The sequence below is a fragment of the Drosophila gunungcola genome (genome assembly GCF_025200985.1).
Source record: "Drosophila gunungcola strain Sukarami chromosome 2R unlocalized genomic scaffold, Dgunungcola_SK_2 000012F, whole genome shotgun sequence".
NCBI lineage: Eukaryota > Metazoa > Arthropoda > Insecta > Diptera > Drosophilidae > Drosophila > Drosophila gunungcola.
This window is the reverse complement of record NW_026453170.1, coordinates 1,671,876-1,698,014: the sequence shown is the minus strand read 5'-3', so window position 1 is coordinate 1,698,014 and position 26,139 is coordinate 1,671,876. Positions and strand designations below refer to the sequence as shown.

General features: G+C 41.8%; 5 protein-coding genes across 8 annotated transcripts; 1 reads left to right on the top strand and 4 right to left on the bottom strand.

Moving 5' to 3' along the window:
* Positions 1-89: 89 nt before the first annotated feature.
* On the top strand, positions 90-2,858 carry LOC128255794 (ras-related protein Rab-2A). 2 transcript variants are annotated; one of them, XR_008267684.1, is made up of 5 exons: positions 90-275; positions 751-910; positions 1,396-1,732; positions 1,796-1,979; positions 2,411-2,858. XR_008267684.1 is itself a non-coding variant. In XM_052985540.1 (4 exons), the coding sequence occupies exons 1-4, from the start codon at positions 230-232 to the stop codon at positions 1,892-1,894; spliced, it is 642 nt and encodes a 213-aa protein (XP_052841500.1). In that variant the 5' UTR covers positions 90-229; the 3' UTR covers positions 1,895-2,858. The 2 variants fall into 2 exon arrangements, 1 of the variants encoding a protein (XP_052841500.1); XM_052985540.1 differs by having other exon boundaries at positions 1,796-2,858.
* Positions 2,859-3,291: 433 nt separating this feature from the next.
* On the bottom strand, positions 3,292-8,222 carry LOC128255782 (uncharacterized). Its single transcript, XM_052985527.1, has 5 exons — positions 6,214-8,222; positions 5,405-5,514; positions 4,828-5,009; positions 4,525-4,765; positions 3,292-4,455 (listed from the first exon to the last, which is right to left on the bottom strand). Exons 1-5 carry the CDS (start codon positions 8,218-8,220, stop codon positions 4,311-4,313), a joined length of 2,685 nt encoding a protein of 894 aa, XP_052841487.1. The 5' UTR covers positions 8,221-8,222; the 3' UTR covers positions 3,292-4,310.
* An 84-nt stretch (positions 8,223-8,306) lies between these two features.
* On the bottom strand, positions 8,307-20,366 carry LOC128255799 (uncharacterized). Of its 3 annotated transcripts, none has more exons than XM_052985546.1 (3): positions 19,603-20,366; positions 9,038-10,012; positions 8,307-8,444 (listed from the first exon to the last, which is right to left on the bottom strand). In XM_052985546.1, exon 2 carries the CDS (start codon positions 9,641-9,643, stop codon positions 9,122-9,124), a length of 522 nt encoding a protein of 173 aa, XP_052841506.1. In that variant the 5' UTR covers positions 9,644-10,012; positions 19,603-20,366; the 3' UTR covers positions 8,307-8,444; positions 9,038-9,121. The 3 variants fall into 3 exon arrangements, with proteins under 3 accessions (XP_052841506.1, XP_052841508.1, XP_052841507.1); XM_052985548.1 differs by lacking the exon at positions 19,603-20,366 and adding an exon at positions 16,514-16,704; XM_052985547.1 differs by lacking the exon at positions 19,603-20,366 and adding an exon at positions 11,533-11,974.
* A 1,992-nt stretch (positions 20,367-22,358) lies between these two features.
* On the bottom strand, positions 22,359-24,204 carry LOC128255966 (zinc transporter ZIP3). Its single transcript, XM_052985918.1, is given in 3 exon segments — positions 22,359-22,491; positions 22,598-23,028; positions 23,030-24,204. Coding segments are annotated over 3 exon segments (1,137 nt in total). The 5' UTR covers positions 23,695-24,204; the 3' UTR covers positions 22,359-22,450.
* A 132-nt stretch (positions 24,205-24,336) lies between these two features.
* LOC128255967 (zinc transporter ZIP1) lies at positions 24,337-25,480 on the bottom strand. Its single transcript, XM_052985920.1, is given in 3 exon segments — positions 24,337-24,546; positions 24,606-24,750; positions 24,752-25,480. Coding segments are annotated over 3 exon segments (915 nt in total). The 3' UTR covers positions 24,337-24,505.
* Between the last annotated feature and the right edge of the window lie 659 nt (positions 25,481-26,139).

The window sequence follows — 26,139 nt, the reverse complement described above, 5'->3', positions numbered from 1 at the left end:
CGATTGGCCGAGTCAGTAAGCTATCGCGCAATCGGTATCGGTATCGATAGGTTTCTGGTATGTTTTCGGTATTTTCGCCAGCCCTGACTGCAAACTGGCCACACTCGTGGGAGCCAGTCATCATAAATACGAACAGATTGGAAAACTTACAGGAATTGCGTATTATCTGTGGTATTACGAGATCAAACTTTTGAATAGCCAACTTGCCGTAACCCACTTAGCTGCAAAAATGTCCTACGCGTACTTGTTCAAATACATCATCATCGGCGACACAGGTGAGTGGAAACTGCGACTCCCCTTGGAAATGGCCAGTGAAAAGTTGGCCATTGTCGGGGGAAGCAATCAGAAATTAGAAAACAAAACAAAGGCGATCGCCCTACGCAGTGGTGTCCCCCGTAATCGGACTCCAGAGGGCAGCGAGGGAGGAGTAGGGACAATGGTGGAGTCATGCGTCTGCACAGAAATATCCCAGGAGTCAGGCGGTTAAAGGAAAAATCAATAAAACCATAACAACGCATACAGGCGTTTGCTGAGCTGGGAGTTAACGGGGTGCGGGGGGCAGGGAGCAGCCCACACATTAAAACCCTGCTGCTGAGTCACCCAACCACCCCCAACAGTTGAGGGATTCCGCCCCAAAGAGACACGAGCTTATCAGCAGACTGTTTTTCGGGCTGCCCAACAGCTGTTGGCGGTTTTCCAGTTTTTCCAACTTTCCCCTAACAGCAAACTAACTCTATCCTACCTTCTCAGGCGTGGGCAAGTCATGTCTGCTCCTCCAGTTCACGGACAAGCGCTTCCAGCCCGTGCATGACCTGACCATCGGCGTGGAGTTCGGAGCTCGCATGATCACCATCGACGGCAAGCAGATCAAGCTCCAGATCTGGGACACGGCTGGCCAGGAGGCCTTCAGGTGCGTAGAATCAAGCCACTAGTGTTCTTTTGACCAATTTCTCAATGGCATGCTAAGGTTCCAGTTTTTCAGTCAAAAAATCTCTTACAAATAGTTGTCAAATTTTGCTAACACGGAAACCAGTTTATCTCCAGCAAGTTTACTGTAAAACACGGCAAAAATAATTTCAATTCAGAGACACCAACAAATTTTTATAGGATTTGAAAGTTTGAAACCCATCGTCCTGAAGTTTTATTTTATTTCCCTTTTTATTTATCGAGAAAATTCATTTGAACAGTCTTTCTGTTCATTTCCTCATTAAGGGTCACAGAGTATTATAATACTATTTTAAATGAGAAGGATGTTCGTCCTGATTTTCATCTTCATTTTTCTTCCTTCGCTAAATAAACTTGAACAAGAGCATGATATTTAAGTAAGAGTTGTTGGCTAGATTAATTTCTTCCAAACTGCAAAGACTCAATGTCAATCATTGAAATTCCGTTCAGATCCATCACACGCTCGTACTATCGAGGAGCTGCAGGCGCCCTGCTGGTGTACGACATCACGCGCCGGGAGACTTTCAATCACCTAACCACCTGGCTGGAAGACGCGCGCCAGCACTCCAACTCGAACATGGTGATCATGCTGATAGGCAACAAGAGCGACTTGGACTCTCGGCGCGAGGTGAAGAAGGAGGAGGGCGAGGCCTTTGCCCGCGAGCACGGACTGGTCTTCATGGAGACGTCGGCGCGCACCGCGGCCAACGTGGAAGAGGCTTTTATAAACACGGCCAAGGAGATCTACGAGAAGATCCAGGAGGGCGTCTTCGACATTAACAATGAGGTGAGTGCGGCAGCATTCGCTATGCAAAGTCCTAGTAATCACAGTTGAAATGTTCCTTCGCAGGCAAACGGCATCAAGATCGGCCAACAGCACTCGCCCACAAACCCGTCGCTGCCAGGAGCCGGAGGAGCCGCTGGAGCAGCAAACAGTGGCTGTTGCTAGGAGTAAACCGCAGATGCCCGACTGCAATTCTGGGATAGACGTAGCCGCTTCTGTAAAAGCTACTTTAGTGACTAACTAATAGAAGGTAGTTGGAGGGACATATTTCTTGTTTTCTATCTCAACCGTAACTAACCACGTAAACATAGCTACCACTAAACTAGCAATTGAACACTAAGCGTAATGTTAAAATCGTAAAGATCAGACAGCTACAAGACACACCTCTCCTTGTTCAGCTACGTTTTAATTAACCAAAAGAAACCAAAAGAAAAAAACCAGAAATAAACCAAAATCTACAACATTTGTACATGTGAATGTGTCGTGCGTGATTTCTAAATTTTATAAACTTTATCGAAACATTTATAAATGTTTTTGCATGTATTTTGTGTATATTAAAATTAGTTTGCTAGTTACTTCGTGTAAAGAACGATAGTTATACATTGGGATCTTGACAAAATAATGTGTAATATATAACAAAGAAGTTAAACTATGTGAATTTTTATTGTGATTCGTTTTCAGTGAGGTCCAGCCCCGAAATGCTGCGCCACGCCCCTTTTTGCAACGGGTATCTGCTTCTCTTCTATATACATACATATTTAATTACATATATGCATATTTTTACGTTTCCTTCTCAACGCATTTGCTTTGTCTATATTTTGTTGTGCAACCCGCTTTAGTCTTTAAAAATACATTAGAAAAAGGAAAAGTACTTTAACAAAATATAAAAAACCGGTGAGCTGAAATGGAATTATATAATTTACACACTCAACCTGCATTAACAGTGGATACACATAAATGCTGCGATTCAATGATCAATTTAGTATTTTACGAAGTTTATATATTAAATTAAATGCGAAAGTTAAGACAAAACGAAACAAACAACTGTAAACGTAAATCAAATTATTTATAATATTTGTATTTGCCCAACACAATGCAGAATAATAAATATACATACTAAATATTTAAATATATGAATTCAAACTTTGCTTACCTTAGGCCAAACCCTATAAAATCTTATCGATTCTACACAAGAAAAACAACGGACTTTATGACGACTTGAGGTACAAGACCAGATGCCTATTATACTGCTTACTGAACTCCTTAATTTAGTTTTACCAATGGTCAAAAAAACCAATTTTTTATGACAAGATGTGATAAGAATAACTATCGGACCATAAGGACCTCTGAACCTGATCCCATTGGTACCGCCAAAAACCGGACCGGAGTATGGTCCAAACATGGCTTTAGCTTTTGAAGTTTCCAATACGCAGGTTTTTATAAGGACAAACAAAGGACGAATCGACGGTTGTGCTTAAATTTTCTTGATTGGGATTAAAAAAAAAGCAGAATCACACTTGCCCGAATGAATTTAACATAAGAAACAAACATCACGTAAACGCTTAATTTTCAAATTGTATTTATTTTGTAATAGGCGTTCAGTAGATAATTTTTTAATTGATGTCTTGTAAATAATATAGAATGGTGATTCATTTTTGTGTCTGTACATATTTGCTAAAGTGATTGGAATCAACAGCTACCATTATCTAAAAGTTGCAAAAGGGCTATAGTGTCACATTAACTTCATTTTTTGTTGCGTGCTTACATTTTAAAGGCTTGCTTTCACTAAGGATATATAATATATATGTATATTTTGTATTTTCTGTAATAATACTTGAACTTGTAAGACTTTACTTAAATGTAATTTTTTTTTTTTTGTAATTTGAATCTTTTTTATGTTTTGTCTAAGAAAAATTTCGCCAAACTGCAAAAACAGGTTTTTATTTCAACAATAATTATTTCGAATAGCCTAGATTGCTCAGTTGGCTTACATTGGAAACTATTCGGATCTGTGACGTTTGATGTAGAAATATTATTTTTGTTTCTTTTATAACAAATGCTCCAAAGACTTTATTGTGTGGTTTAATCGATTGAAAATGGTCGCTTGTTATTGCATACGTTACATAGATTGTTGTTTATTGTATTCTCTTTAATTAATATTCGTACGAAATGTAAGGCAATTAAAACTATTTCTATAAATTTTGTAAAGAAGACAATTGAGGGACCCGTTTGCACCTGGCAGTGATGCACTGCATTGATATTGATTGAAATTGAACAGTTTGTCTAAGTGTTATTCCGAGATGCGATTAGTAATTGCCCTAGTGCGGTAATTATAGTTATATTAGGTGTATATAGATACTTAGCCCCGATTAGTCAAGTCAAGTATAGGCTTACACGCTAGGTCTTATAAATAGGCTTAGTGTCAGTTACAAATCTGCTCTGATTTTATGGCTGCAACACCATTTGACATAAGAAACTCGTTAACATTTAATGCTAGTCCATTATTAGGCTACAGTTGTGATTTGTAGAACCCCCAGTTGTCGTTTAGTTTCGGCATTCAACAATGTTATGTGTGTGTAATCTAGTGTAAAAGTTGAGCTTTTTTAGTCTCTGAGACATCACTATCACTCTCCTTAGGTGCTTTCTTCTCGCAGAACTCGATTAGATACGAACAGACGCCGGAGAGTGCTATAAATATGCCCGCATAGTAGAAGGTATCGTCCCATCTGCAACGAGATTCGGTCAGCATTCAGATTGAAGATGACTGCCACGCCCAGTCCAACATTCCAACTCACCTGCCCGTATGCTCGTATATAACGCCCGCTATCGGGGGCCCTGCGATCATGCCCACTCCCTGCACCAGCAGCACCAGACCGTAGGCACACGTGAAATCGTCCAAGTCAACGATACTGACCAGAATGCTGGGCGTGAACGAAAAAGAGCTGGCGAACGTGAATCCGAATACGATGCACATGAACATCAGGCCAATGTAGCTGGTCATCAGCAGGGGCATAAAGAACACCGACGCTCCACAGACTGAAAGAGGTTAAGAGATCGTTAAGAGAGTGTCATGGATGCGCACCTGGCAGCAAACTCACCCAACATGCACAGCGAGTAGCATATGTTGATGTTCATCCAGGGCAGATCGCCCAGGTAGCCCAGTCCTATCATGCCCACCGTTTGGGCAACGCCGACGTCCGATATCAACTCGGCACTCACGCTCACATCGTACCCGTATTGCTTCATGTAGTCGGGCAGGTACAGATAAGGGATAATGAACCTGTGGAGCGTGCCAAGGGGTAGATTAGTCGCTAGCTGGTGAGGAGGGTCTTATCGGGACAAGGTGAGTTTGAATTGATTTCAACTAGTTCCTTATCGAGCTAATGGAGCACTTTGGCTAAGATAAACCATGATCTTGAGCACTGATACGGCGGCCTACTACCAATACTGATCGATCATTTTGTGCACGGAATTTCACTGTTGTTGGCCAACATTGTTATTGTGCAACCAGCTTTCGATTTCAAACAGCTGCCAAAATTGTTTGCGACATCTTCTGGCAAATGTACAATTTGCAGTTGACGCGTTGGCGAATTCTTTTGCGTTCAGCTTGTTGTCTTTGCCAATTGGTTCCCGGTTTTGTTTTGTTTTTCTTTGTATTGCCAAAAAATTACTCACCAAATGAACAAAAACAATGTGGAGAGATTGAAGAGGGCGAACTTCATGTCCAGAAAGAGGGAGAAGTCAAAGATGGACTTAATGGTGTCCACGAAATTGTCATACCAAGTCTGTAGATAGAACAAAACGAAATTACGTTAATTTTGGGTATATAACGAGAAATATGTTTTTTCCAATGTTGTAAGCATAATCAGCTTGTACAATTCGGATACCAATACATTATATTGATTGATAAACAAATTGTCAAATCATTTGATTTTATGATACCTTATTTAACCCAGGATGTAGGGCTCGAAAGATTGTCTTTAAGCTTTCGTTAAATATCAGCCAATAAGCTTTATATTACCAAAAAATAACAAAAAAACAAGATAGAGTTCCCCGTCTGTTAGATAACCATTTTTTCAGCTAACTGACGTTCATACGGACGGATAGACAAACGGACATGTGTAGATCGACTAGGCTTTTGATCCGGATCAAGAATATAAACGCTTTATAAGGGTTTTTAACGCTTCCTTCTATCTGTTACAGACCTTATTTTCAACCACATCTTGACCCTATGACGGTTAAGACAAGGTAACAAAATGAGTGAATTTTTTTAAGCCAATGTATTCCAGCTTTGTTGCCGTACGGAAGTGAGAGCTTAGAGCCAGGCTTATCAGCTACGGAAAGTTCGCCCATGTGGTCCAACCGGGCGACCATACGGAGACTGAGGGGCAGCTGATAAGGCTCAAAGCTGAGCATTAACCGGCTGGAACTGTCGCCAAGCGACCAGCTGATTAGAGCGGGGTCAAGGGCCATCGACTACTTACATCCTCTTCCTCCTTGGCGATGGTGGTCATCGAGTTGCGGTAGATGTTGGGACAGGATGAGGCGCGCAGCCGGTAGCGGTGAGTGTTGAGCATGGCACCGCGGTAGTGGATCGAGTTGCGGTGGATGCGCATGTCCTTGAGGAAGTTGGAGTTCCGGATCGAGATGTTCCGGCGCAGATTCGACCGGTGGTGGCTGGGCTTCTTCGAGCGCGAAAGTCGCCGGATACCGGTGATGCTGTCCAGCCGTGCCCGTCGGATGGCCAGCTCGCTGTTGACCGACGGCTCCTGCTCCGGAATGGCTATCACCGTTGGCCCGATCCGCCTGCTCGGCTCCAGCAGGGCGAAGGTCTCGTCCTTCGTGTAGTAGCAGTGCATGTCCTCGCTCAGGATGTCCACCGAATTGTGGCGCAGGCCGTTCACCTTCAGGTTGGAGATCGACGGCGTCGTGTGCTTGGCCATGAAGATGTTCTCGTTCAGCGAGTACCGGGAGCTGGCGTGCTTCTGCGTGAGGTAGCCCTCGTCCGAGGAGCGCAGCGATCCATTGGGAGTTCCGCCGCCGGTGGAGCGTTTCTCCGAGGGCGATAGCGTTTCGATGGAGGCCAGGTATGTCCGCTTGGCCAGGTCCGCCGTCTCCTGCGCAATGCCACCCATGAGCGTGTCGTCCGGGGACCCTATGACGGCCGTCGATGGCGGGTAGGCGCCCGCTCCCGACGACATGGACAGCAGGTTCTCGCGGGAGGGGGCCTCGGCACCCTCCTTGTGGCGCAAGGAGCGCCGACTCAGACTCTTCACCTCGCAGACGCTGTCCAGCTCCTGGGTGCTCAGGAAGGTGGGCAAGAAGATCTCGCTGCGGTAGCGCTTGAGGGCCGAGTCCAGGGGATCGTCGATCTGCTGGTTGGCCTCCGTGTTGTTCTTGGTCACCAGCGAGTCCAGCACGGCCTCCTTGGTGATGCCGGTGTCCAGGAGCTTTTTGATCTCTTCCAGGCAGACGCTGGAGTTGGAGAAGGTGGTGACGCTCTGCGACCTACTCTCCAGCCGGTTCTCCTCGATCAGCCAGTCGGGGTCGCGCATAAGGGCGCCGCAAACGCAGGCGTTGAGCATGGTGCCGCCCAGGATCAGGGTGGCTCCCCGCCAGCCATACGCCTCCATCAATGAGGAGGTGAGGCGGGCGTACACAAAGGTCCCAATACCGGTGCCCGAGGCCCCGATTCCGGTGGCGAAGGTGCGCTTCTTGTCGAACCAAAAGGCGATGGACACCACTGCGGTGACGTAGCCGATGCCCAGGCCGAGGCCCGAGATGATGCCGAAGGTCACCATCAGCATCTCGATGGAGTTGCAGAAGGCGGAGAGCGAGAACCCGAAGGCGGAGACCAAGCCGCCGAGGATGGTCATCTTGCGGCAGCCGTACTTGTCCACCAGATTCGACCAGATGGGCCCCATCAGCAGGGGCACGGAGAAGAAGAGCGACGAAATCCAGGCGGTCTTCGAGGTGGACTCGCCAAAGTAGCTCAGCAGCTCCACGTTGATCAGTCCGAACGAGAAGCTCAGTCCGTCGGCGATCAGGGACACCACCAGCGAGGCGAACACCACCACCCATCCGTACCCGCCGTCGGGCATCTTGGGGGCTTTCTTCTCCGTGCTGCCGGAGTCGATCGAGTCGCCGGACTCGTTCGAGATCAGGCGCTTGCGCCGCTTCACCTGCCCGTTACCGTTCATCAGGCAGGTCAGAGTGCCGTCCTCCAGGGCGACTACGCTGCTCCGGCCCATCCGGCTGTGCCCCGCCCCGCCGTCGGCGAGCTCCTCCGCGGACAGGTTGCAGAAGGTGACCTCCGGGAAGAGGTCGTGCTTGATGGCCTTGTGCAGGGGCGTGTTGGCCGGTGCCGGCGTCAACGGCAGGGCCTGGTAATTGGCGGCTCCTCCGTTCTGCTGCTGGCCATTGTGGTTGTTGTTGACCGCCTCGCAACTGTTGTTGTTGGAGGCGCCGGGGTCCGACGTCAGCTTGGCCATGTCGGAGTTCCGCTGATCGACTATCGATGATCGTTGATCGATCCGGGTGTTGTGTAAAGGGTTCAGCTACGGCTACGGCTATAAAAAGGTGTGTAAAATTTGCACTTTCTTGTCCAAGCGATTATTGGAAGTGAACACAATTTGCATTAGATTTCAGCATTAATTTTCTTAAGTAGGCGGTAGGTGAATGTTCCCCCTTTCTGTTGCTCAACTGCAGTGCGTAGCTGAAAGATAGAAAAGAAGAGCACAGTGCCTTAGATAGTTTTAAACTTGTTCTTTGTGCCCTGATTAATAGGAAAAGTTTCTCTCAACTTTCTCCAGAAAATTCTTTGTCGGCGACTACCAAAATTAATCTACCTCGGTAAGAATATAGTTCTATGGGTATCTGACCAATCAGCGCGACCACAACAACATACGCCTGAAAACATTTCGTTTAAAAATCCGCGCAGAAACTGTTTGGTCATTTGGCATTTCATTTATTTGGTTTTCTGAGCGCCTTCAACTTGACCTCAGGAAAACGGCGGAAAATCTTTAGAGAGGACTCTGAGAGAGCCGAATGGCTAGCTTCTTACATCAGTACCAAAACAAAGTGCGTCACATGAACGCGAAGGCAGCTGATGTCGCCCAATAATTATGGCATTCGAAATTGTATTTTTTAAAATATATTTTGTTTTGGCTTTCGGCAGCCAGTCTGTGGTTAATTATAGACTGCTGTATAGGCTGTACAGGGAAAAATTCATTAACGTTCGGACACCGAGGGTATATAAAGTGTAGGGGGAGCGTCTAGACGGAAAGCGTTGGATTCTTTAGGCCTTACCTTTTTGTTATCCAAACCAGGCTCCTTTCGCACGACAACAGCGCAACCGAACACGAACAAAACAAATCGGTGATCTGCGGGCTTTTAGGATTTCACTAGCACTTTGTTCACTGTTTCAGCACTGCCGCCGCCAATCAGTTCACCATAATTGCACAGATCTTCAGTTATGTTTAGCTCGCTCAGGGTGCGATTCGAGTGTTTATTCAGGGTGGCGGTCTTATTGAAAATTCTTAGGCGCGGATCGCGGGGTATATAGTGTAGGAACACCTTGTTCGACTTGCCGCTGTTGTTGTACGTGCGCGGATTGTTGTTCTGGCTGTTATCGAACGACTTATCAGTGGCCGTGGCCGATGCGGATGCTGCAGATGTTGCTTTGCCTGCACGATAGAATGACTTGGACCGAATGTCATTCATTAAGAACGCTAGGGGGTTTATCACAGGCCAACGGAGAATATATTGAGCGATAATTGATGGCAACTGTGGCCAGTTGCTGCTGTTGCTGCTGTTGCTGCTGTTGCTGCTGATGTTGCACTTGCAGTTGTTGTTGCTGTTGCTGTTGTAGCAGTTTATGCTGCCGGTAAGCGGATTTTGCCCTGGCAGCCACATGCGGTACTTTGTTTTCACAGAAATCAAACACTTTTCGATGCGCCCGTCGAGCTCGAACACAAAAATAATGACGATAACGAACACAAATCAAACACAAAACTGGGCCTCAGTGGTTTTCCAGGAGGTGTTGCTGCGGCTCCGGGGTATTTTGCCGCTCCACGTGTCAAGTGCGCGGCGCGTGGTTTGGAGGCGGATTGGCAGGCACATACATATACTTATACATATTGACGGCGGGGCGGACAACGCGGCGTATGATTAATTCGACTCTGGTGCTGCAACTCAATCGCTGCTGGGCTGCTGCCCTCCTTTCTGGCGCCTGATAATGATTTATGATCTCCGTCCTCGATTAGCAGCCTTCGGATTCGCACGCTGCAATAGAGACAGAAAGAGTGGGGACACATGTTAGTTGAGATTGCCCCTCTGATAAATGACTTAAATCTATTAATATATTCAATGCGAGCAATCAATGTGTTTTAAATTCTCCACGAAATTCCCACAAAAGCATCCCGTATACAGGGAACCTAAAACTTAAAATTAACCACTCAATTAACGAACAATGCGGAATTGGTATGCGACAGTCAAGGCTTAACTTTTAAATTTCCAAGACTCTAACACATATACCTATATTTTGAAAACCAAAAATAACACTGTCTCAATTCTAGTTGCATATCATGATAAACCGATTTATTGAAATCACTTAATAGAAGTAAGCCTAGGTAAAAGTGTTATTTTGTTTATTATTTTTTTTACAATACATTTTATAAATGTGCCTTTAAAATCTACAATGAAAAGCAGAAATTTTGTAAAAATTGTTTGGGTTTTGGTAGCAAATTTCATAAACTATTTTAAAAATAAATAGAGTCTGCATAACTTAAACGACCAAAACCGGATTTACTTTTATTGAAATCTTTATCAGCCCTTGAGCTTTGGCAAAACTTCAAAGCAGTATTTAAGCAATATTAATCAAAGATTTTTGTTGTCATTTAAAATTGATAAAACTCGTTTGGCACCAAAACGCTTTTTCTCTGCAATAATAACTAACATGAATAAAAATTAAGGGAATAAACGAACCGATTATTGTTTTGAGGCTTGCTAATTTGGATAACTCTTGCACGTGTATTAAAGATTTCTGCCAGAAACTATGCGTTTTGTAAAATTAATAAGCACAATCGGCCTAATAAGCCAAGCTAAACTTATTTAATGTAAATTGTATAAGTTGCATTTTTGGAGTGGGCAAGATACAAATTTATTTCAGTACTCGAAGTTTTCTCTGCTTTTTGAACCTGATAGACGCTCGAGTCCACCTTCTGAATGGAACATCCAAGAAAGATCAAGTGAACGTGGTTGTAAACGGACAAGTTCAATGATCGATAGGCGAAGCGATTAAAATACTCGTGTATTGCACTCTTAGCAGAGAGCCTAAGTAAACAGTAAACGGCGTGTTTTATTTTCCGAGATTTTCAGTTTTAAAAATACGATTGTCTGATTTCCGAGTTTACCTACACAACAAAATTGTCTCTTATCAAAAATCAAATTCGGATTATATGAGTACGTAGATCGCTAGTTGGTGTGTGTACTTGTGGAGGCGATAGCCAATCTGAGGGGAAAAGTGGTTGCTGGCTTATCTTTACAATATAATTGGCAGAAAATGGTTTTATTCGTTCTGATGCGATAACACAAGCTAAGGTCTAGCCTTCGAGCCTAATGATTATAGTTGAAGTTTACATTGTTGCGAACGGGTGCAATTAAGGCATTCTTTGCTTTTTCTTTCCTTTCTTTTTACTGACTTTAGCTTAATATTTTAGAAGAAGATGTTCTAAATGAAACAAAGTTAAAGCAGGGTATCCCCTATTTTTGCTATTTGTTTATTTAATTTCACTGAACCTTACATTTCCCATTTAACTAGTTGCAAACTAGTTCAGCGCTATTTGCGGCGCCCTTTTGTATGCTACACATCTGAAAAACACACGCGTTTGGAACAGCACTTTCACTTTGTAGAGCAAATCGTGCTTGAAACTTAAAGTCCACATTTTGCTTAGTCCGTATTTACACAACAATAGGCGAACACAAAGAAAAGCGCCGCGGAGGCAACCGCCAACATCTCAGTGAACTCCACACGCTTTGCACTCGGCCTTTGATACGGATTCGGGGTCGGATGGAGGAACAACAGACCAGAGCCACAGCTCGTCGAAAGACCGACTAAAACCCAAGACCAAACCCAAACCCACTCACGCCGCTGCCGGCGGGACGGAACAGCGAAGCGTCGGCTATCGTTTGCCTTAATCTAATAAATTTCTTATCAAAGAGCGCCGTGAACACAGTAGTTTCTATATCAACTACAACTACCCTTCTCGTAGAGTCTTTGTGTAATGTCACACGCTTTGGCGTCTGGCGTCTGTCAACATGCCAACCTTTGTGACGCGTTCTTCTCGGTCTCTTTTCGGCGGTGGTCAGATTTGGATTCGGAGCCTGACATATGCTCGTGTATGCATATGCATATATATATATATATATATACAATCATATAGGCGAGTATAAAAGCGCTTGTATACAAATCATGTGACTGTGGGTAATTGCTATTCTAGTTACAACAGCAATCAGACCCGACGTCGACAACCTTGATCTGTTAATAAATATTATTTTTCTATAGCAAAGCTGTACATTTTCGGAACGGGATTAGATATTTTAAGAACGAAAATGATAACTAATTTAAAATTGTATCTATGTATACATACACGCACATACTTAGTCTGTAGTTGCTGGTTTTCTTTAAATAAAATTTGAAAATTAATTAATCAAAAAAAAAACACTTTAAAATTATGTCAACTTTGTGAAATTGAGCATACAACATCCTTTTAATTTAGGACCGATTTCTCAATATCACGTTTGGAAACATTAACTTTATTTAGTTAATATTTGTTAATGAATTAAATGAAATTTAGACCTCCGAATTTCTTTCTGATTCGTGTAACAAAACCCAGTAAAGATTTTTCGTTTCAAAATTAATGTCACATGTAGATGACCTCGGCCATAAATGTCCGAACAATACTTAGTGCATAATTCATATGAAATCATATTCATATTGGTTATTTGGGGAGGGGGTCTTCGAATTGGAATTAAGTTAAACAAGAAGGAAAGCAAACTTCGGCAAGCCGAAGTTCATATACCCTTGCAGCTATTGCATTAATTAAATACTTTTGAAAACATTTAAATTATGATTTACTTGAGTATGTGCTAAAAAAAACATTGAAACTATGATGATTTGCAGCTCAATTATTAGATAGTTATTTTATATATTTTTATTATTTCTATGGGAGCTATATGCTATAGACGTCCGATTTTGATAAAATTTATACCATAATTCTAAAATAATTAAACATTGCTATATGTCGAAGAACTAAACAAAAAATTAAAAAACAGAAAAGTTATAATTTTTTTTCATTTATTTTTCCGATTGTTCCTGTGGGAGCTATATGCTATAGTCGTCCGATTTTGATGAAATTAAAACCGTAATTCTGAAATATTAAACCATTACTATATCTCGAAGAACTAAACAAAAAATTAAAAAACAGCAAAGTTATAATTTTTTTTCATTTATTTTTCCGATTGTTCCTATGGGAGCTATATGCTATAGTCGTCCGATCCGGCTCGTTCCGACTTATATACTACCTGCAATAGAAAGACAACTTTTGGGAAAGTTTCATGCAGATAGCTTTAAAATTGAGAGACTAGTTTGCATATAAACGGACGGACAGACGGACGGACAGACGGACATGGCTAGATCGACTCTACTAGTGATGCTGATCAAGAATATATATACTTTATAGGGTCGGAAACGTCTCCTTCACTGCGTTGCAAACTTCTGACTGAAATTATAATACCCTCTGCAAGGGTATAAAAATATATTAATTGACAAATAATTTGCACCTGAAGCCTTGTCGAATTCAAAGCTAGTCTTGCCTGACCTAATTAGTTGCCGAATCCAAAAATATCTAGAAGAATCCGCTTTTTTATTTTCTCAATTAACGAGTTTTTTTTTGGTTAAACTTCTCTTTATAATATGATTATGGTGATAAGTCAAAATACCTTCTCGGACGTTTCTCAGGTGCGTGAATTGTGAGGCAATTCTTTTGGGCGATAAGTTTTATAGTACCCATATTTAGCACAGAGGTTCTGTTTGATGCTGACCTAGGCTATCGTATTTGGGTTATTGGTCTGATTACTATATGGTTGGCTTTAAAACATAATTTTAACCTGGGAAAACCATAAGGAAAGTGCGCGTTGTCTGGATGATGGATATAAAACTGGCATTTCAGCGGGCTCAAGCTAAAAGTTTGCCTTAATTGTTTGTTTTGATCTAATGCAATTCGATTCTAGCCTTTACGTTTTAATTGAAAGAGTTGAACAAATTGATTGGGCCATGTAGTGGAGACAAGGACAAACTGTTCACCTTGAGTCAAATTAAGTTTTAGTACTGCCCATTAGTGTGTCAACCCAACGAAGTTAACTTGACGAAGACGGGGAAACACGAATAATCAATATTTGTCCTTCTAAGCCCTGCACTTTTATAGTGTTAAAAGAAAATCATGCCCAAGAGGTTTTCCTCCCGACATCAAGAAGTTTTAATCCCAATTATTCTCTGCTGAAAGTTTGCAGCAAAGCAAATCGGTCGCTTAGACGGTTTTTAATTGTGCTCAGCTTTCTGACATTTGATGTATGTAGCTCTTCTCCTTTTACTTTCTGCTTAATTGATGTCTGTAATTGATTGTGGGCTCAGATAACCCCCATTGAGCTGGAATATACATATAATACTGATGGCAAATGTTAATTGATTTGTGGTTTTGGCGTTTTGTTTGGAGGACTTTGGTTGCACTGCTCGATGATGCACTCAGTTAAGAGGGCTTACGCTCAATTAAATAACTTTAATATGAGCTATAACATTAATAATTAAGAAATTTAAATAAATTTGTACAAAAACTTAAAGACTAAGGTAAACAAAATCCGGAATTTGTTTAACTCGTTAGAAGAAATAGTGGAAGTATCTCGTCTATTTCTAGGAACATAGATATTTCGGCATTTATAAAATTAAAGTTTTGCGATTTAACATTAGGACTACTGTTAACTTAATTTTAAACTCCTCCCAAGTCAAACCACATTTCCTGCTTCTGCTCTTTAAATTGACCCTATTGGCACTTTCTTAATTTTTTTGCCTAGCCAGTATGTATGCATTTTTTCGGCATTAATTATAATGTACCTTTCCTTAGCTGAACCCCTTTTATGTTTTGGCTGATGCCGTCACTTGAAAGCCACCGCAAAAAGTCACAAAGGAGGCCACTTTTTACATTTAACAAGTACAAGTACACACACAGACAGGTGTCGCTGTGGACTGGCACACACTTTCGGCGTCCTTTCATGTTTTATATTTACCCTTTACAGGACGCGAACGGAGGACAACAAATGGCAACAATAAATTGCAGCAGCAGCAGTCCATATAAAAAACGAAAATGGCGGCTGCATTTTACACTTGCAGGCTAACGTGGACCCAAGTGTGTGTAGTTTGTTCATGTTTAAAGGATTATTATGATTTTCGCCTTCAACTTGAGTAACTTTGCGGTCACACGAGAGCGCAAGAACATTTTTCTGTATTGATTTTTTCTCTAGCTCTAGGATTTTTGATTTTATTGGTTCAAGGTTATGTGATCCTAATTGCATGTGTTAGTGCAAACGGGAATTATGTAACATGAGATTAGTGCCAATAGCAGTAGAAACGAGTAGGCCACAAAAATAAAAAAAAAATATTGTTAAAATTAAATTAAAATCAAATTTAAACCTATTTTTCTTACCCAGCAACAAATCAAGTTTTTTTATCGAAAACTGTACGCAATTATCTAAAGTCAAAACATTAGTTTGATTAATAATCTGGCTGCTAAGACAGACTTCCGTTGGACCACATTGCAAACTTTAGATAAAATTATAAAAGCTTCCTGAAACCATAAAAATCGAATTATTCTAGAAAATATGATCAGAACTAATTTTATCCGGTTCACGGGTAGAATTCTAAAACGCAATTTTGCCTGCATTCCTCATAACATTTCGATGTGGTTTCCACTTTGAATTAACAAAAAATAAACAAAAAATCGTACCAAGACAAAAGCCTTTGTTTGGCCACTCTTATTGCTGCTTTTGTTGTTGTTGCAGACCTTCAAAAAAAAAGGGCAACTTGGCAAAAAACGGACATTCTGCTATGCGTGTAAACAACTTCAAGGTTGGGGTGATTTTTATTTTCTAATTTCTGCTCCTGACATGGGCTTCCAAAGCGAAGCCCAAAAGGTTGAACGTGATATGCACTATGCGAACAAAAATGCAAATTATAAAAAGGTAATAAACAAAACCTGCCGTTTGAATTTAGAGCTAACAGGCATGCACTCTCATTTAATTCACCAGATCAATCGAAATGAAAATGAATTATTCATATAAGTTTCGAAAAAATGTTATCTACGATTCACTAATTAACCAACCATAGTGCACGGATGTAATATTTTATACTGTTTCTATTATTATATCTATTATTAAGAAAAGTCAATTTGACCTCTTCCAGATAAGCCTCCCCAAGGGCGTTTTTCACACGATAGTGGGGCGGAAGAGGGGGTGACAAGGTCACCAGCAGCAGGTTGTGCGAGGAGCATATGATGTAATTACGAAAATCTCACTTTGCGACAAATTTGCCACCAGAAATTTAGCGACACGCAGTCTGTGACTTGGGCTTGGTGGCTATGTGTTTTTGCCAAGTTTTCTGGCGTGTTTGTTTTTGCTGATCAAATGACAGCTGGGCGCAAATGTACTTTGACTGCTCCTAAGTGCTCCACTTACGCGTAAATGTGACTGGAGGCGATAAAATCGTTCCTTTGTCAGTTGTTTATTTGATATCTCGGCCCGCGCTGGACACGAGTCCAATAAACAAATCGGCATTGACTAGTCCAGTAATTAATTTAGCGCAGCACTGCGAAGAAATCACTTGTTGGCACTTCTTGCAATCGTGGCAGTTGCTGCCTCCCTCGAGTTTGAAAATGAACTGAATGAACAGCGTTTTCCCGTCCTTCCTTCTCAGCTCCCTCCATCTCACTCACTCGCTTCCCCTGTCTCCCTCTCGCCCGCTGTACATACATACATACATATGTGCATAGGGAGTTTTTAATTTCCAAGTGCCCGGCGCATTTCCCACCACCACTAAACACTTCTTCGCTTCTCCCTTTTTGTGTTCTTTTGACGCAATGGAAATTTACCAGTTGACATCATTAGATTCCGTGGCATGCCTTGAGTTTTTTTGTGTTTAATCCAGAGTTTTTCTTCATATATTCTGCAACACAGCCCATAACCATTTTATGCCCTCAAAATACGTATCATTTCGAGAAATATCCACACACTTCAAACAAAACTTTACAAATTTTATTTCTAATCAAAAATGTAGCTTTTAAAATTGTCTATTCGTAACGGGTTTAATAACTAGAGCATTAAAAATATGTTTTAAACATATGCCTTAAAACACCTTTTATAAATTATTATTAGTTGTGTAACTGAATCCAGTCCTTGCTGTTTGTAAAAATGCTACACAAATATTAATATATAAAATTAAAAAAATAAATTATTTTAGAATTTCTTTGTAAGTAATTCATGGTTTCTTGGAAAGTCTATCGTGCCAAAAGTCCTAAATCAAGATGAATGCTTAAATCGCATGCTTAACTCATTTGAAATTACGACCTGAATGCCGAGAAAAGCTAATAAATATGCAAGTGGGAGTGCAATAATTAACGTAATATAAAGCAGCTATTCATCAAATACGGTTGAATAAATCAAATGCAACTTTGTTGCTTTGCCATGTTCCCTTTTTATACACTTTAAATGTCAAAAAACTCTTGAAGATGTTGGTGCAATGTTTGAGTTTGTCCCCACGTAGAGAGAAGATTATTAAATAGATTAGATAACCTTAGATAGTAAAAGTAAAACGCTTGAACAACAACTTGTTTGTTAAAACTTCGACTAGATATTAAGGAAATGCAGAGGCATCAATAAATTGGAGGTCTGAAAAATCAGAGAACATTCATAATAATAAAAATTTACTTGATTTTCCTAGACCAATTTGTATATTTAATTAAGTCATTGTGAACTAATGTCTGTACAGTGGAACTAATGAAGCGTCTTTAGAGCAATTATCATTATTAACACAGTTGTGATAAAATTCGCTGGGCGACTTATGAACATGTGTATGTATTATAACCGGTTATGTGGTTTCATTTTAGTTTAGTCCCACACGCATTGGCCATCAGCTGTTGGATTCTTCATCGCTCACTGCTGACACACATTATCCGGCAGAACGGATAAACAGCAAAACAAATAATAATAAATGCACAAAGGTCTTACCGGTTTTATCAGCTGCTACAGACAGTTGTTTTCAGGATTTTTTTTTATTCCTTTGCCGATTGCCGATTTCAAACATTTTGCGCGGTTCGTGGGTCAATGGCTTTTAAGCTTAAATATCAGACACATTACGACTTCGAAATGCATAAAAATCAAGAATCCGCGGGCTCAAGGACGGCAGCCAAGAGAATGGTTTTCGATTACAGTAAATCAAATTTGCAGAACGAAAAAAAGAACCGAAAATCGAAGCCAAAAAAGCGTTCGCATGTAAGTCAAGGCACTATATCTAATATCTTTACATACACAGAAAAAAAAACTCTTAGCTTCATATTAGCTATTCTCCTAAAATATTTTTGGTAAAATACGTAAGTTTTTTGTAACAGATTTCTTTAATTTAGACATACATTTTAGATAACATCACCAAAGGGAGTAGGCCAGAAATCTCTGAAGATTTGAAACCATTTAAAAAGGGCTCTAAAAGTATGCTACGAAATAAGCTTTGAAGGTTTTCCCCATAAATAATCGGAAAATACGCACAAGTTAAGAAATTCGGTGATATTTTCTTCATGTGGTCGGGTAACTATGTGCAGCCCCCACTACTGGATTTTGAGTGGTTTGTGTTGGTTGGTGCCCAAGACAAAGGCAATAAAAGCCAAACGACTGGAGCAACAAAATGGCGGCGCGTGTGTGACAAGCGAAAAAGCCCGAAACTGTGCTACAGTCAGTCACTGCGGTTAACCAGCATCTCATCTCATCTCGCCTTCGTCCTTCAGAGCCACCCACTGCAACCCAATCTCACGGCTTATGCAAATGGAGCAAGTGTGGATGAGTGAGGAGGCGTCGAGGTAAGTCAGAGCCTAAACTCTAAAGATTAATATTTTCAGAGTAGCCCTTATTGAATTGTATAGAAGCAGCCATTGTGTTAAAAAGGGAAAAAGGGTGTTTAATAATTGTTTTATTAAAACCCTTTTACTACAATTATCGTATGACTTTGTAGACTAATTATGTAACTAATACATATGAATGTAAAATACCCTACATACAAAACGAAAATGAAGATAAAATGAACATACGCAACACATTCGCTTTGTTTGTCTTATCTGTCTCTGTTGAGTCACTACACACAGTACTTAATGCCAAAACTGCATAGGAGGAGCAGTAACTTTAAATTTAAGCAAAACAATACAAAAATTTAAAAAAACGTCTGCCTTTTTTCCTCTTAACATCAACAACAAATATAAATTCACCAGTCGTGCCAAAACGAGTCCAAATTAACCGTCCTATAAATAGTCCCCATTCGATCATACACGCAAAAGGTTGTCAAAAACAACGAAAATAAATAAAAACTTTGTTAGCAAGAGCCAAAACAAACAGTAATTTATCATGTATGTATGTGTCTACATATGCACGAATTTAAAACGGTACTATTGAGTGGGAATTACGCATTATGGCTGGGCACGATAAAAATACTTTTCAAAAAAAAATCAAGAGGGTCATTGAATCACACGAAAATATTAAACAAACTTTGTTTGCTCGGTTCTTACCTGATGTCTCCTTTTGTTTTTGTTGATTTCGTGGTTACTGGGCTAATTTACAACCATATCTAGATCTTGGTCCTTTGTCATTGCAGTATCTCACATTATAAGCTGAATAATAACTGTTGTGCAGACGAGTCTTTAAATAAACCAAATAAGCTTGCTCTCTCTCTTTATTTTCTGTATTTCGTCGATTTTGTTGCCGTTGTTTTATGAATTTCTGTCCGCCCGACTGCTTGCACAGTGGGATGGATTGGCCGTTGCACACACCCGAATCAGCTGACCCTCGGAATTTTAATTGGTTTCTTGAAAAGCTCCAGTGCCAAAAACTCTGCCGCAAAGATATAAAATTTATTGTCTTTCGTATTGCGCAAACTTTGTGGAAAGTAACAATTTATGGATTCGCCCGACTACGCCCACCGTGCGGGAGTTTCGATTTTTTCCGGGGGAGGTGGGGCAATGACAACACCGTTCGGCGGCACAAGTTCACCAGAAAATGTGGGGCGACCGGAGGTCGTATAAACAAAAGCACAGTGCACTCGGATGCGGAAGTTCACGATTATAAAGCACAAAATGCACGCCGGATACGGAAGGGGAACTCGCGTTGCGCCCAATGCAGGACTTTTAAATGATTACTTAACGCGCACTGACGATACCAAAAAATCAAAATCTCGGCTGCCGGAGCCCTTAAAAATTCAGAAAAATCGAATGGCCCACCACACAGACACTAAACAACCGTCCGCACTCCAATTGGAAAATCATCTGTAGAGGTGGAGAATCATAGAAGCCACCATCGATGTTTTTAACACATCGGTAATATCGATGTTTGGCAGGGCGTCATCGATGGTTTTCCATCTCTAAGGAGATGTTTCCCCATCTGACGTAACAGCGGATGTTATCTGTTAGATAATGTATTGAGAAATACACCCGAGCATGGCAAAAATCTCGAAAAATTTCGTCTTCGGCGATAGTTTTAAGGCAATTAAACAAATATTATGGGCTGGGCTTTATTATAATAAATTTATTTTTCAATTGAACAATATCAATCGATATCGATATTCCGTTAGACTTAACGTCAGTCTGTTAGCTGCATAGGCTGTTATTTAAATTTTAGGCGCCAGAATAGTTTGACCGTTACAACTTTTATTTGGAGGTAAGACAACAAAGACGTAGCACATTAATAGCAAGTTTAAATACAAACTAAATTTAATTATCTACTTTTTAAACCAAAAGCATAAATTAATTCAAAATATTTCAAAGTTTTTTTTTCAGAGAGTGCTACCATACGAAAATACTTTTTAAATGTATTTTTAATTTGGAGGAGTTGTTAACTTAGACATGGTTATAAATATAAAAATACAAATTAAACTGGACATTTTTAATGTTTTTTGCAAATTATACATGTTGTATATAAATCTAAATTTAATGAAGGGAATATCTACTTCGGATTGTACGGCCCGTTAAAGTCAAAACATAATTCTTTAGTACATTATCCATCTGCATTAAAAATATGTTAGTTCATTTAAGTATGAGGTTTTAAAGCAAACAGAACTAAAAAATAATATAAATGCTACTATTAGGGCATGAATTAAGTTTTCTCATTATCGCCGTTACCCTAGAGGAAAAGGGTATATTGAAGTGGGGCCACGCCCACTCTACGCCTCAAAAACGCGAAAGTCTGTCACTGTTCTCTGGGACGTGGTAGGGAGCAGTTATAAAGCTTTTTGTTTTTTGACTGAGCAGAAAAAATAGTTGCGAACCATCAAAAAGTTGGACACCCCTGATTCAACTTTTGTTTCACACTTAAATTATATTTATAAATGTTTAAGTATTAGTTTTAAAAAAATCTTGCCTTAAAAGCTAACTTAATACATAAACCATTTATGAAGTCGGCTTAGCCGAGTATTTTCTGAGTGCAGCTTTTAAAATATTCGCTTTAGTTTACCTGGAGTGAAGCACCAGAAAATTTAAAAATAATATCTGCCGCATAATAGTGTTCCTTCATTCGACTTGAAATTTTGGATATTTATTCTTAAAATAAAATAGTATTTCAAGAACTTATTATAAGATAAAAACAAGAAAGAAAGCAAACTTCGGCAAGCCGAAGTTCATATACCCTTGCAGCTATTGCAAGAATTAAACATTTTTGAAAACATTAAAATTATGATTTACTTTCGTATATGTTTAAAAACATTGATGCTATGATGATTTGCAGCTCAATTATTTGATAGTTATTTTATATATTTTTATTATTTCTAAGGGAGCTATATGCTATAGACGTCCGATTTTGATAAAATTTATACCATAATTCTGAAATAATTAAACATTGCTATATGTCGAAGAACTAAACAAAAAATTAAAAAACAGAAAAGTTATAATTTTTTTTCATTTATTTTTCCGATTGTTCCTATGGGAGCTATATGCTATAGTCGTCCGATCCGGCTCGTTCCGACTTATATACTACCTGCAATAGAAAGACAACTTTTGGGAAAGTTTCATGCAGATAGCTTTAAAACTGAGAGACTAGTTTGCATATAAACGGACGGACAGACGGACAGACGGACATGGCTAGATCGACTCTACTAGTGATGCTGATCAAGAATATATATACTTTATAGGGTCGGAAATGTCTCCTTCACTGCGTTGCAAACTTCTGACTGAAATTATAATACCCTCTGCAAGGGTATAATTAAGTTGTGTATTTTTAAAGTGCATGCCCATTCTTCTGCTATTACTTTTTTTATTTGTTTTGTTTTTTTGTTTTGTTTACATTTTGTTTAATAATAGTACATATAATAAATACACATATACTGCAAAATATTTTAAATAGAACAATACTGAATTGGTGAGGTAACGCCTAGGAACAAGTGAGGCTATCATCGCCCTCCGCTTCGTCGGCTGCAAAATAAGAAGGAAAAGAAATCGTAAGTGACTAGCTCCGTCAATTTTGACCGAAATCCCGCAGAGGAACTGCCAACCGTCAAACGGTTATCACTTCACTTACAAAGAATTTGCAGGCCGAACATCAGGGAGAATCCCGCCACGGCGGCGATAAGTGCCCGCCATCCAGCGTGGCTCTCGGTGAGGATCTCGAAGAAGACCACATACAGCAGGGTTCCGCAGGCGATGCCCTGGAGGACTCCGGAGGGCAGACTGGGCTGCCCCGCCGCCACCTGCTGGCTGATGCCCAGGCCCACGCCGATGCCAATGGGCGTGACGATGGAGAAGGTCACCAGGTACACGATGGCCAGCGAGGCGCGGGTGCGGGCCACCAGCAGCTCCATGCCCACGCAGAAGGCCAGCACCAGCTTGTGGGCGGCCACCGCTCCGAACATGAACCACACCGTGCTCACACTGCCCTCCAGTCCAATGGCCATGCCCTCGAACAGTTCGTGCAGGGACAGGGCCAGGATGATGCCCAAACCCCTGGCAGAAGGACCCTTCGCCGGATGCCACGGGCATGTGCGAGTGGCCGTGGTGATCCTTTGGCGGCTGGGGCTCCATCTCTTTCACTTCCTGTTCGCGGGTCGCCTTCTCTTCACTCCTAAGCAGGACACTGTGCCGGATGCTGCGTCCTCTTTCGAAGGCGCGACTGGCCACCGACTCCTTCCGGCTGAGCTTCCGCTGGTGGCGACGCACCAAGTTGCTCATCAGCTCGTCCAGGGCGTACATCAGGAAGAAGCCCGTGCAGAGCAGCATCTCCGCCAGGGCGAAGGGCGTCTGGGCGAGTGAACCGCAGACCTGGAGGGCGTCCACCACCTCGATCACCTCGGGCAGCATGTGCAGGAACGTGGTGCAGATGAGCACGCCGCCGCCGAAGAAGAGCAGGCAGCGCACCACCGCCGACGACCGGGTCTCCTCTGGACTCTTCTTGGTCCACTCGAAGCACCTGTTCAGGACGTACGGCAGGCTGCCGCAGAGCACGGTGATCACCACGAGCACCACAATGGCGACTATTTTGGCCACCAGCAGCGGTTGACTATCCGCCTTCTGCGTTTGGTCCTTCGCCATGTTCCCGCTCATCTTTTCGTCCCGAGTTGCGACCGTCGACTGAGCTGGCTGGTGTTCACGGCCAGACGAATGGCTTATATCGGCCGTCATATATCAGCGGAAGGTGATTGAAATCTGATCGGTGATTGATACGCGGATTCACGGCGCAGACAATGGCCAACATAGTCGTAGTTATCTCTCTTTTTTTTGCACACCCACAGACAGGTGGCTTTCATCGCATTCACCGATAACCGAACCATGGTAAGTGGCTTGGAAATGAGTCGTGTAATGTGTGGGAATTTCGGAAGTATTGCCTCAATAATGCTATCTCTAATTTGATTGATACACTGAGCAATCACTGAGCAATCACTGATGTAAATCCACTTTAAAATGAGTGTCTTGGAACTATAGCCCGATTTCGGAAACTAAACAAGATACGTAAGCTAAGTTTGAAGATTGTTCACCCTAAAGTCTGTGTCAACTTGATTTTTAAAGAAATTGACTATTCTTTCGCGTTTTTATGCAGATGTTCAGCTAAAAAGCTTCCTAAAATCAATATAAAATCGAGGTCAAAGTTGGTTTTTATATTATTTTTATAAAGTGTTTTAATACAAGAGGGCTGCATAAGGGTTGGTGGACAAGCAAACTCACCATTCACAAACTTGCGAAATAGGAAGAACGTCCAACTTCACATTGCTGTACCATTTGGAACTGCTTTTGTCTGACCTGTTCACGAACTTAGATCTTGGGAACTAAAATCGCTTTTTACAAAGCAAATAATTGTTTTATTTAAAATTAATTCAAAGGAAGCTTCGGTTTTCGATGCTAGTCTTTCCTTGTTTTGTTCATATGGTAAGACTTAAGCTTGTATAGTTTAATTGGACATTTAAACCGACAAGCTTTATAAATATTCGAGTATCCTCTAGGGGCACGTGAAATGGCTCTTGCCCTTTGCTTCTCCAACTGAAATAATGAGATTAGCTGTTGCCTTTGTATCATTGGGGGCTTGCAAAAACACTTACTGGCTATCTGGAGACCAAACATCAGGACAAATCCCACGACCGATGAGAGCAGGACCCGTAAGCCGGCATGGTTTTTGGCCACGATCTCGAAGAAGACCACGTAGATCAAAGTGCCGCAGGCGAGTCCCTGCAGGATTCCCGAGACCTGTGCTCGGTTGGTTGGCCGTCGCGGATTCGCTGACCGCAATGCCGATGCCCACGCCAATGGGTGTCACAATCGAGAAGACCAGGAGGTAAACGACGGCCAGCAGCCAGCGGGTGTGCGCCATCATGATCTCCATGCCGATGCAGAAGGCCAGCACGAGTTTGTGGACGGCGATGGCTCCGGTCATGAACCACACCGTGCTCACACTCATCTCAAGGCCGATGGCCATTCCGCCAAAGAGCTCGTGCAGGGAAAGGGCCACGATGATGCCCAGGCCGCGAAGCCAGTTGGGCTGCTTGGGTGTTTCCTCAGGTTGGACTACCACCCCCACCTCCTTGATTACCACCACCTCCTGGAGCTTCTTCTGCTGCCGCCGTCGCACTATGAAGTGCATGGCCTCCTCGATGCAGTACATCAGATAGAAGCCGGTGCAGAGCAGAACCTCCGGCAGGCCGAACGGGGTGGGCACTAGCATCCGGCAATCCTGGAGAGCACCCACCACCTCGACCACCTCCGGGAGCATGTGGATGAAGGTGGTGGCTATGAGAACCCCGCCGCCGAAGTTAAGCAGACACAGCACCACCTTGAACTCCCTGGCATTGTTCTCCGGCCGCTTCGTCCACTTGTAGAAGCGGTCCAGGATATAGGGAACGAAGCAGAAGACCAGGGTGACCAGCAGCAGCACCACAATGGCCACGATTTTGGCCACAATGAGGTGTTGGTCCGCCATTGCAAGTTAAATAACTGGCCCAATATCAACCATTCTCTTTTTATAGTTGAACTGGCTATCTAGTTGCAGATATCAGCAAATTGGCAAATATGTACTCGTATTAAGGGCTTTGGTGTTTCGACTTAAGGCGGCCGAGCGTTGTAGCTTAGGCAAAGGTGCAAGTTAAAATTTCGGCATGATAACTTTACAAGCACTATCGTTCTTTTCATTCTGGCACATGTTTGGCTTTCACATTTTTTCTAGTTTGAGGTCATCGCTCTTTCTTGCATTGCCTTGTCAGTGGAAGTTTTCGGCCTGAAAATTCAGCTGGCAAAAAAAAAAATTAGTTGCCAACGCCAGTCAAAGCCTATAGCGATATCATTGGTGAAGCCTACAGTTTCACGTGGTAACTTCAAATTGAGTTATCGTTGGTCAATACTAACACAGCTTGTGAGTCAGATAAAGTACTCGAAAGGTGACTATCTGTGAATGTGGCGGAGGCGCAGGGAATTATGAAATAAATCATACGCAGAGTATCTTTTAATATTTTATTGAATTTATTAAGCCGTAAATGTTTTACAACGCAAGTGGATATATGCAGGTATTTATAGATTCCGCCACTTATTTAATGTGACAAATAAAAAAGACAATATCTCGTGGGGCAATCAGAAATTTAAATG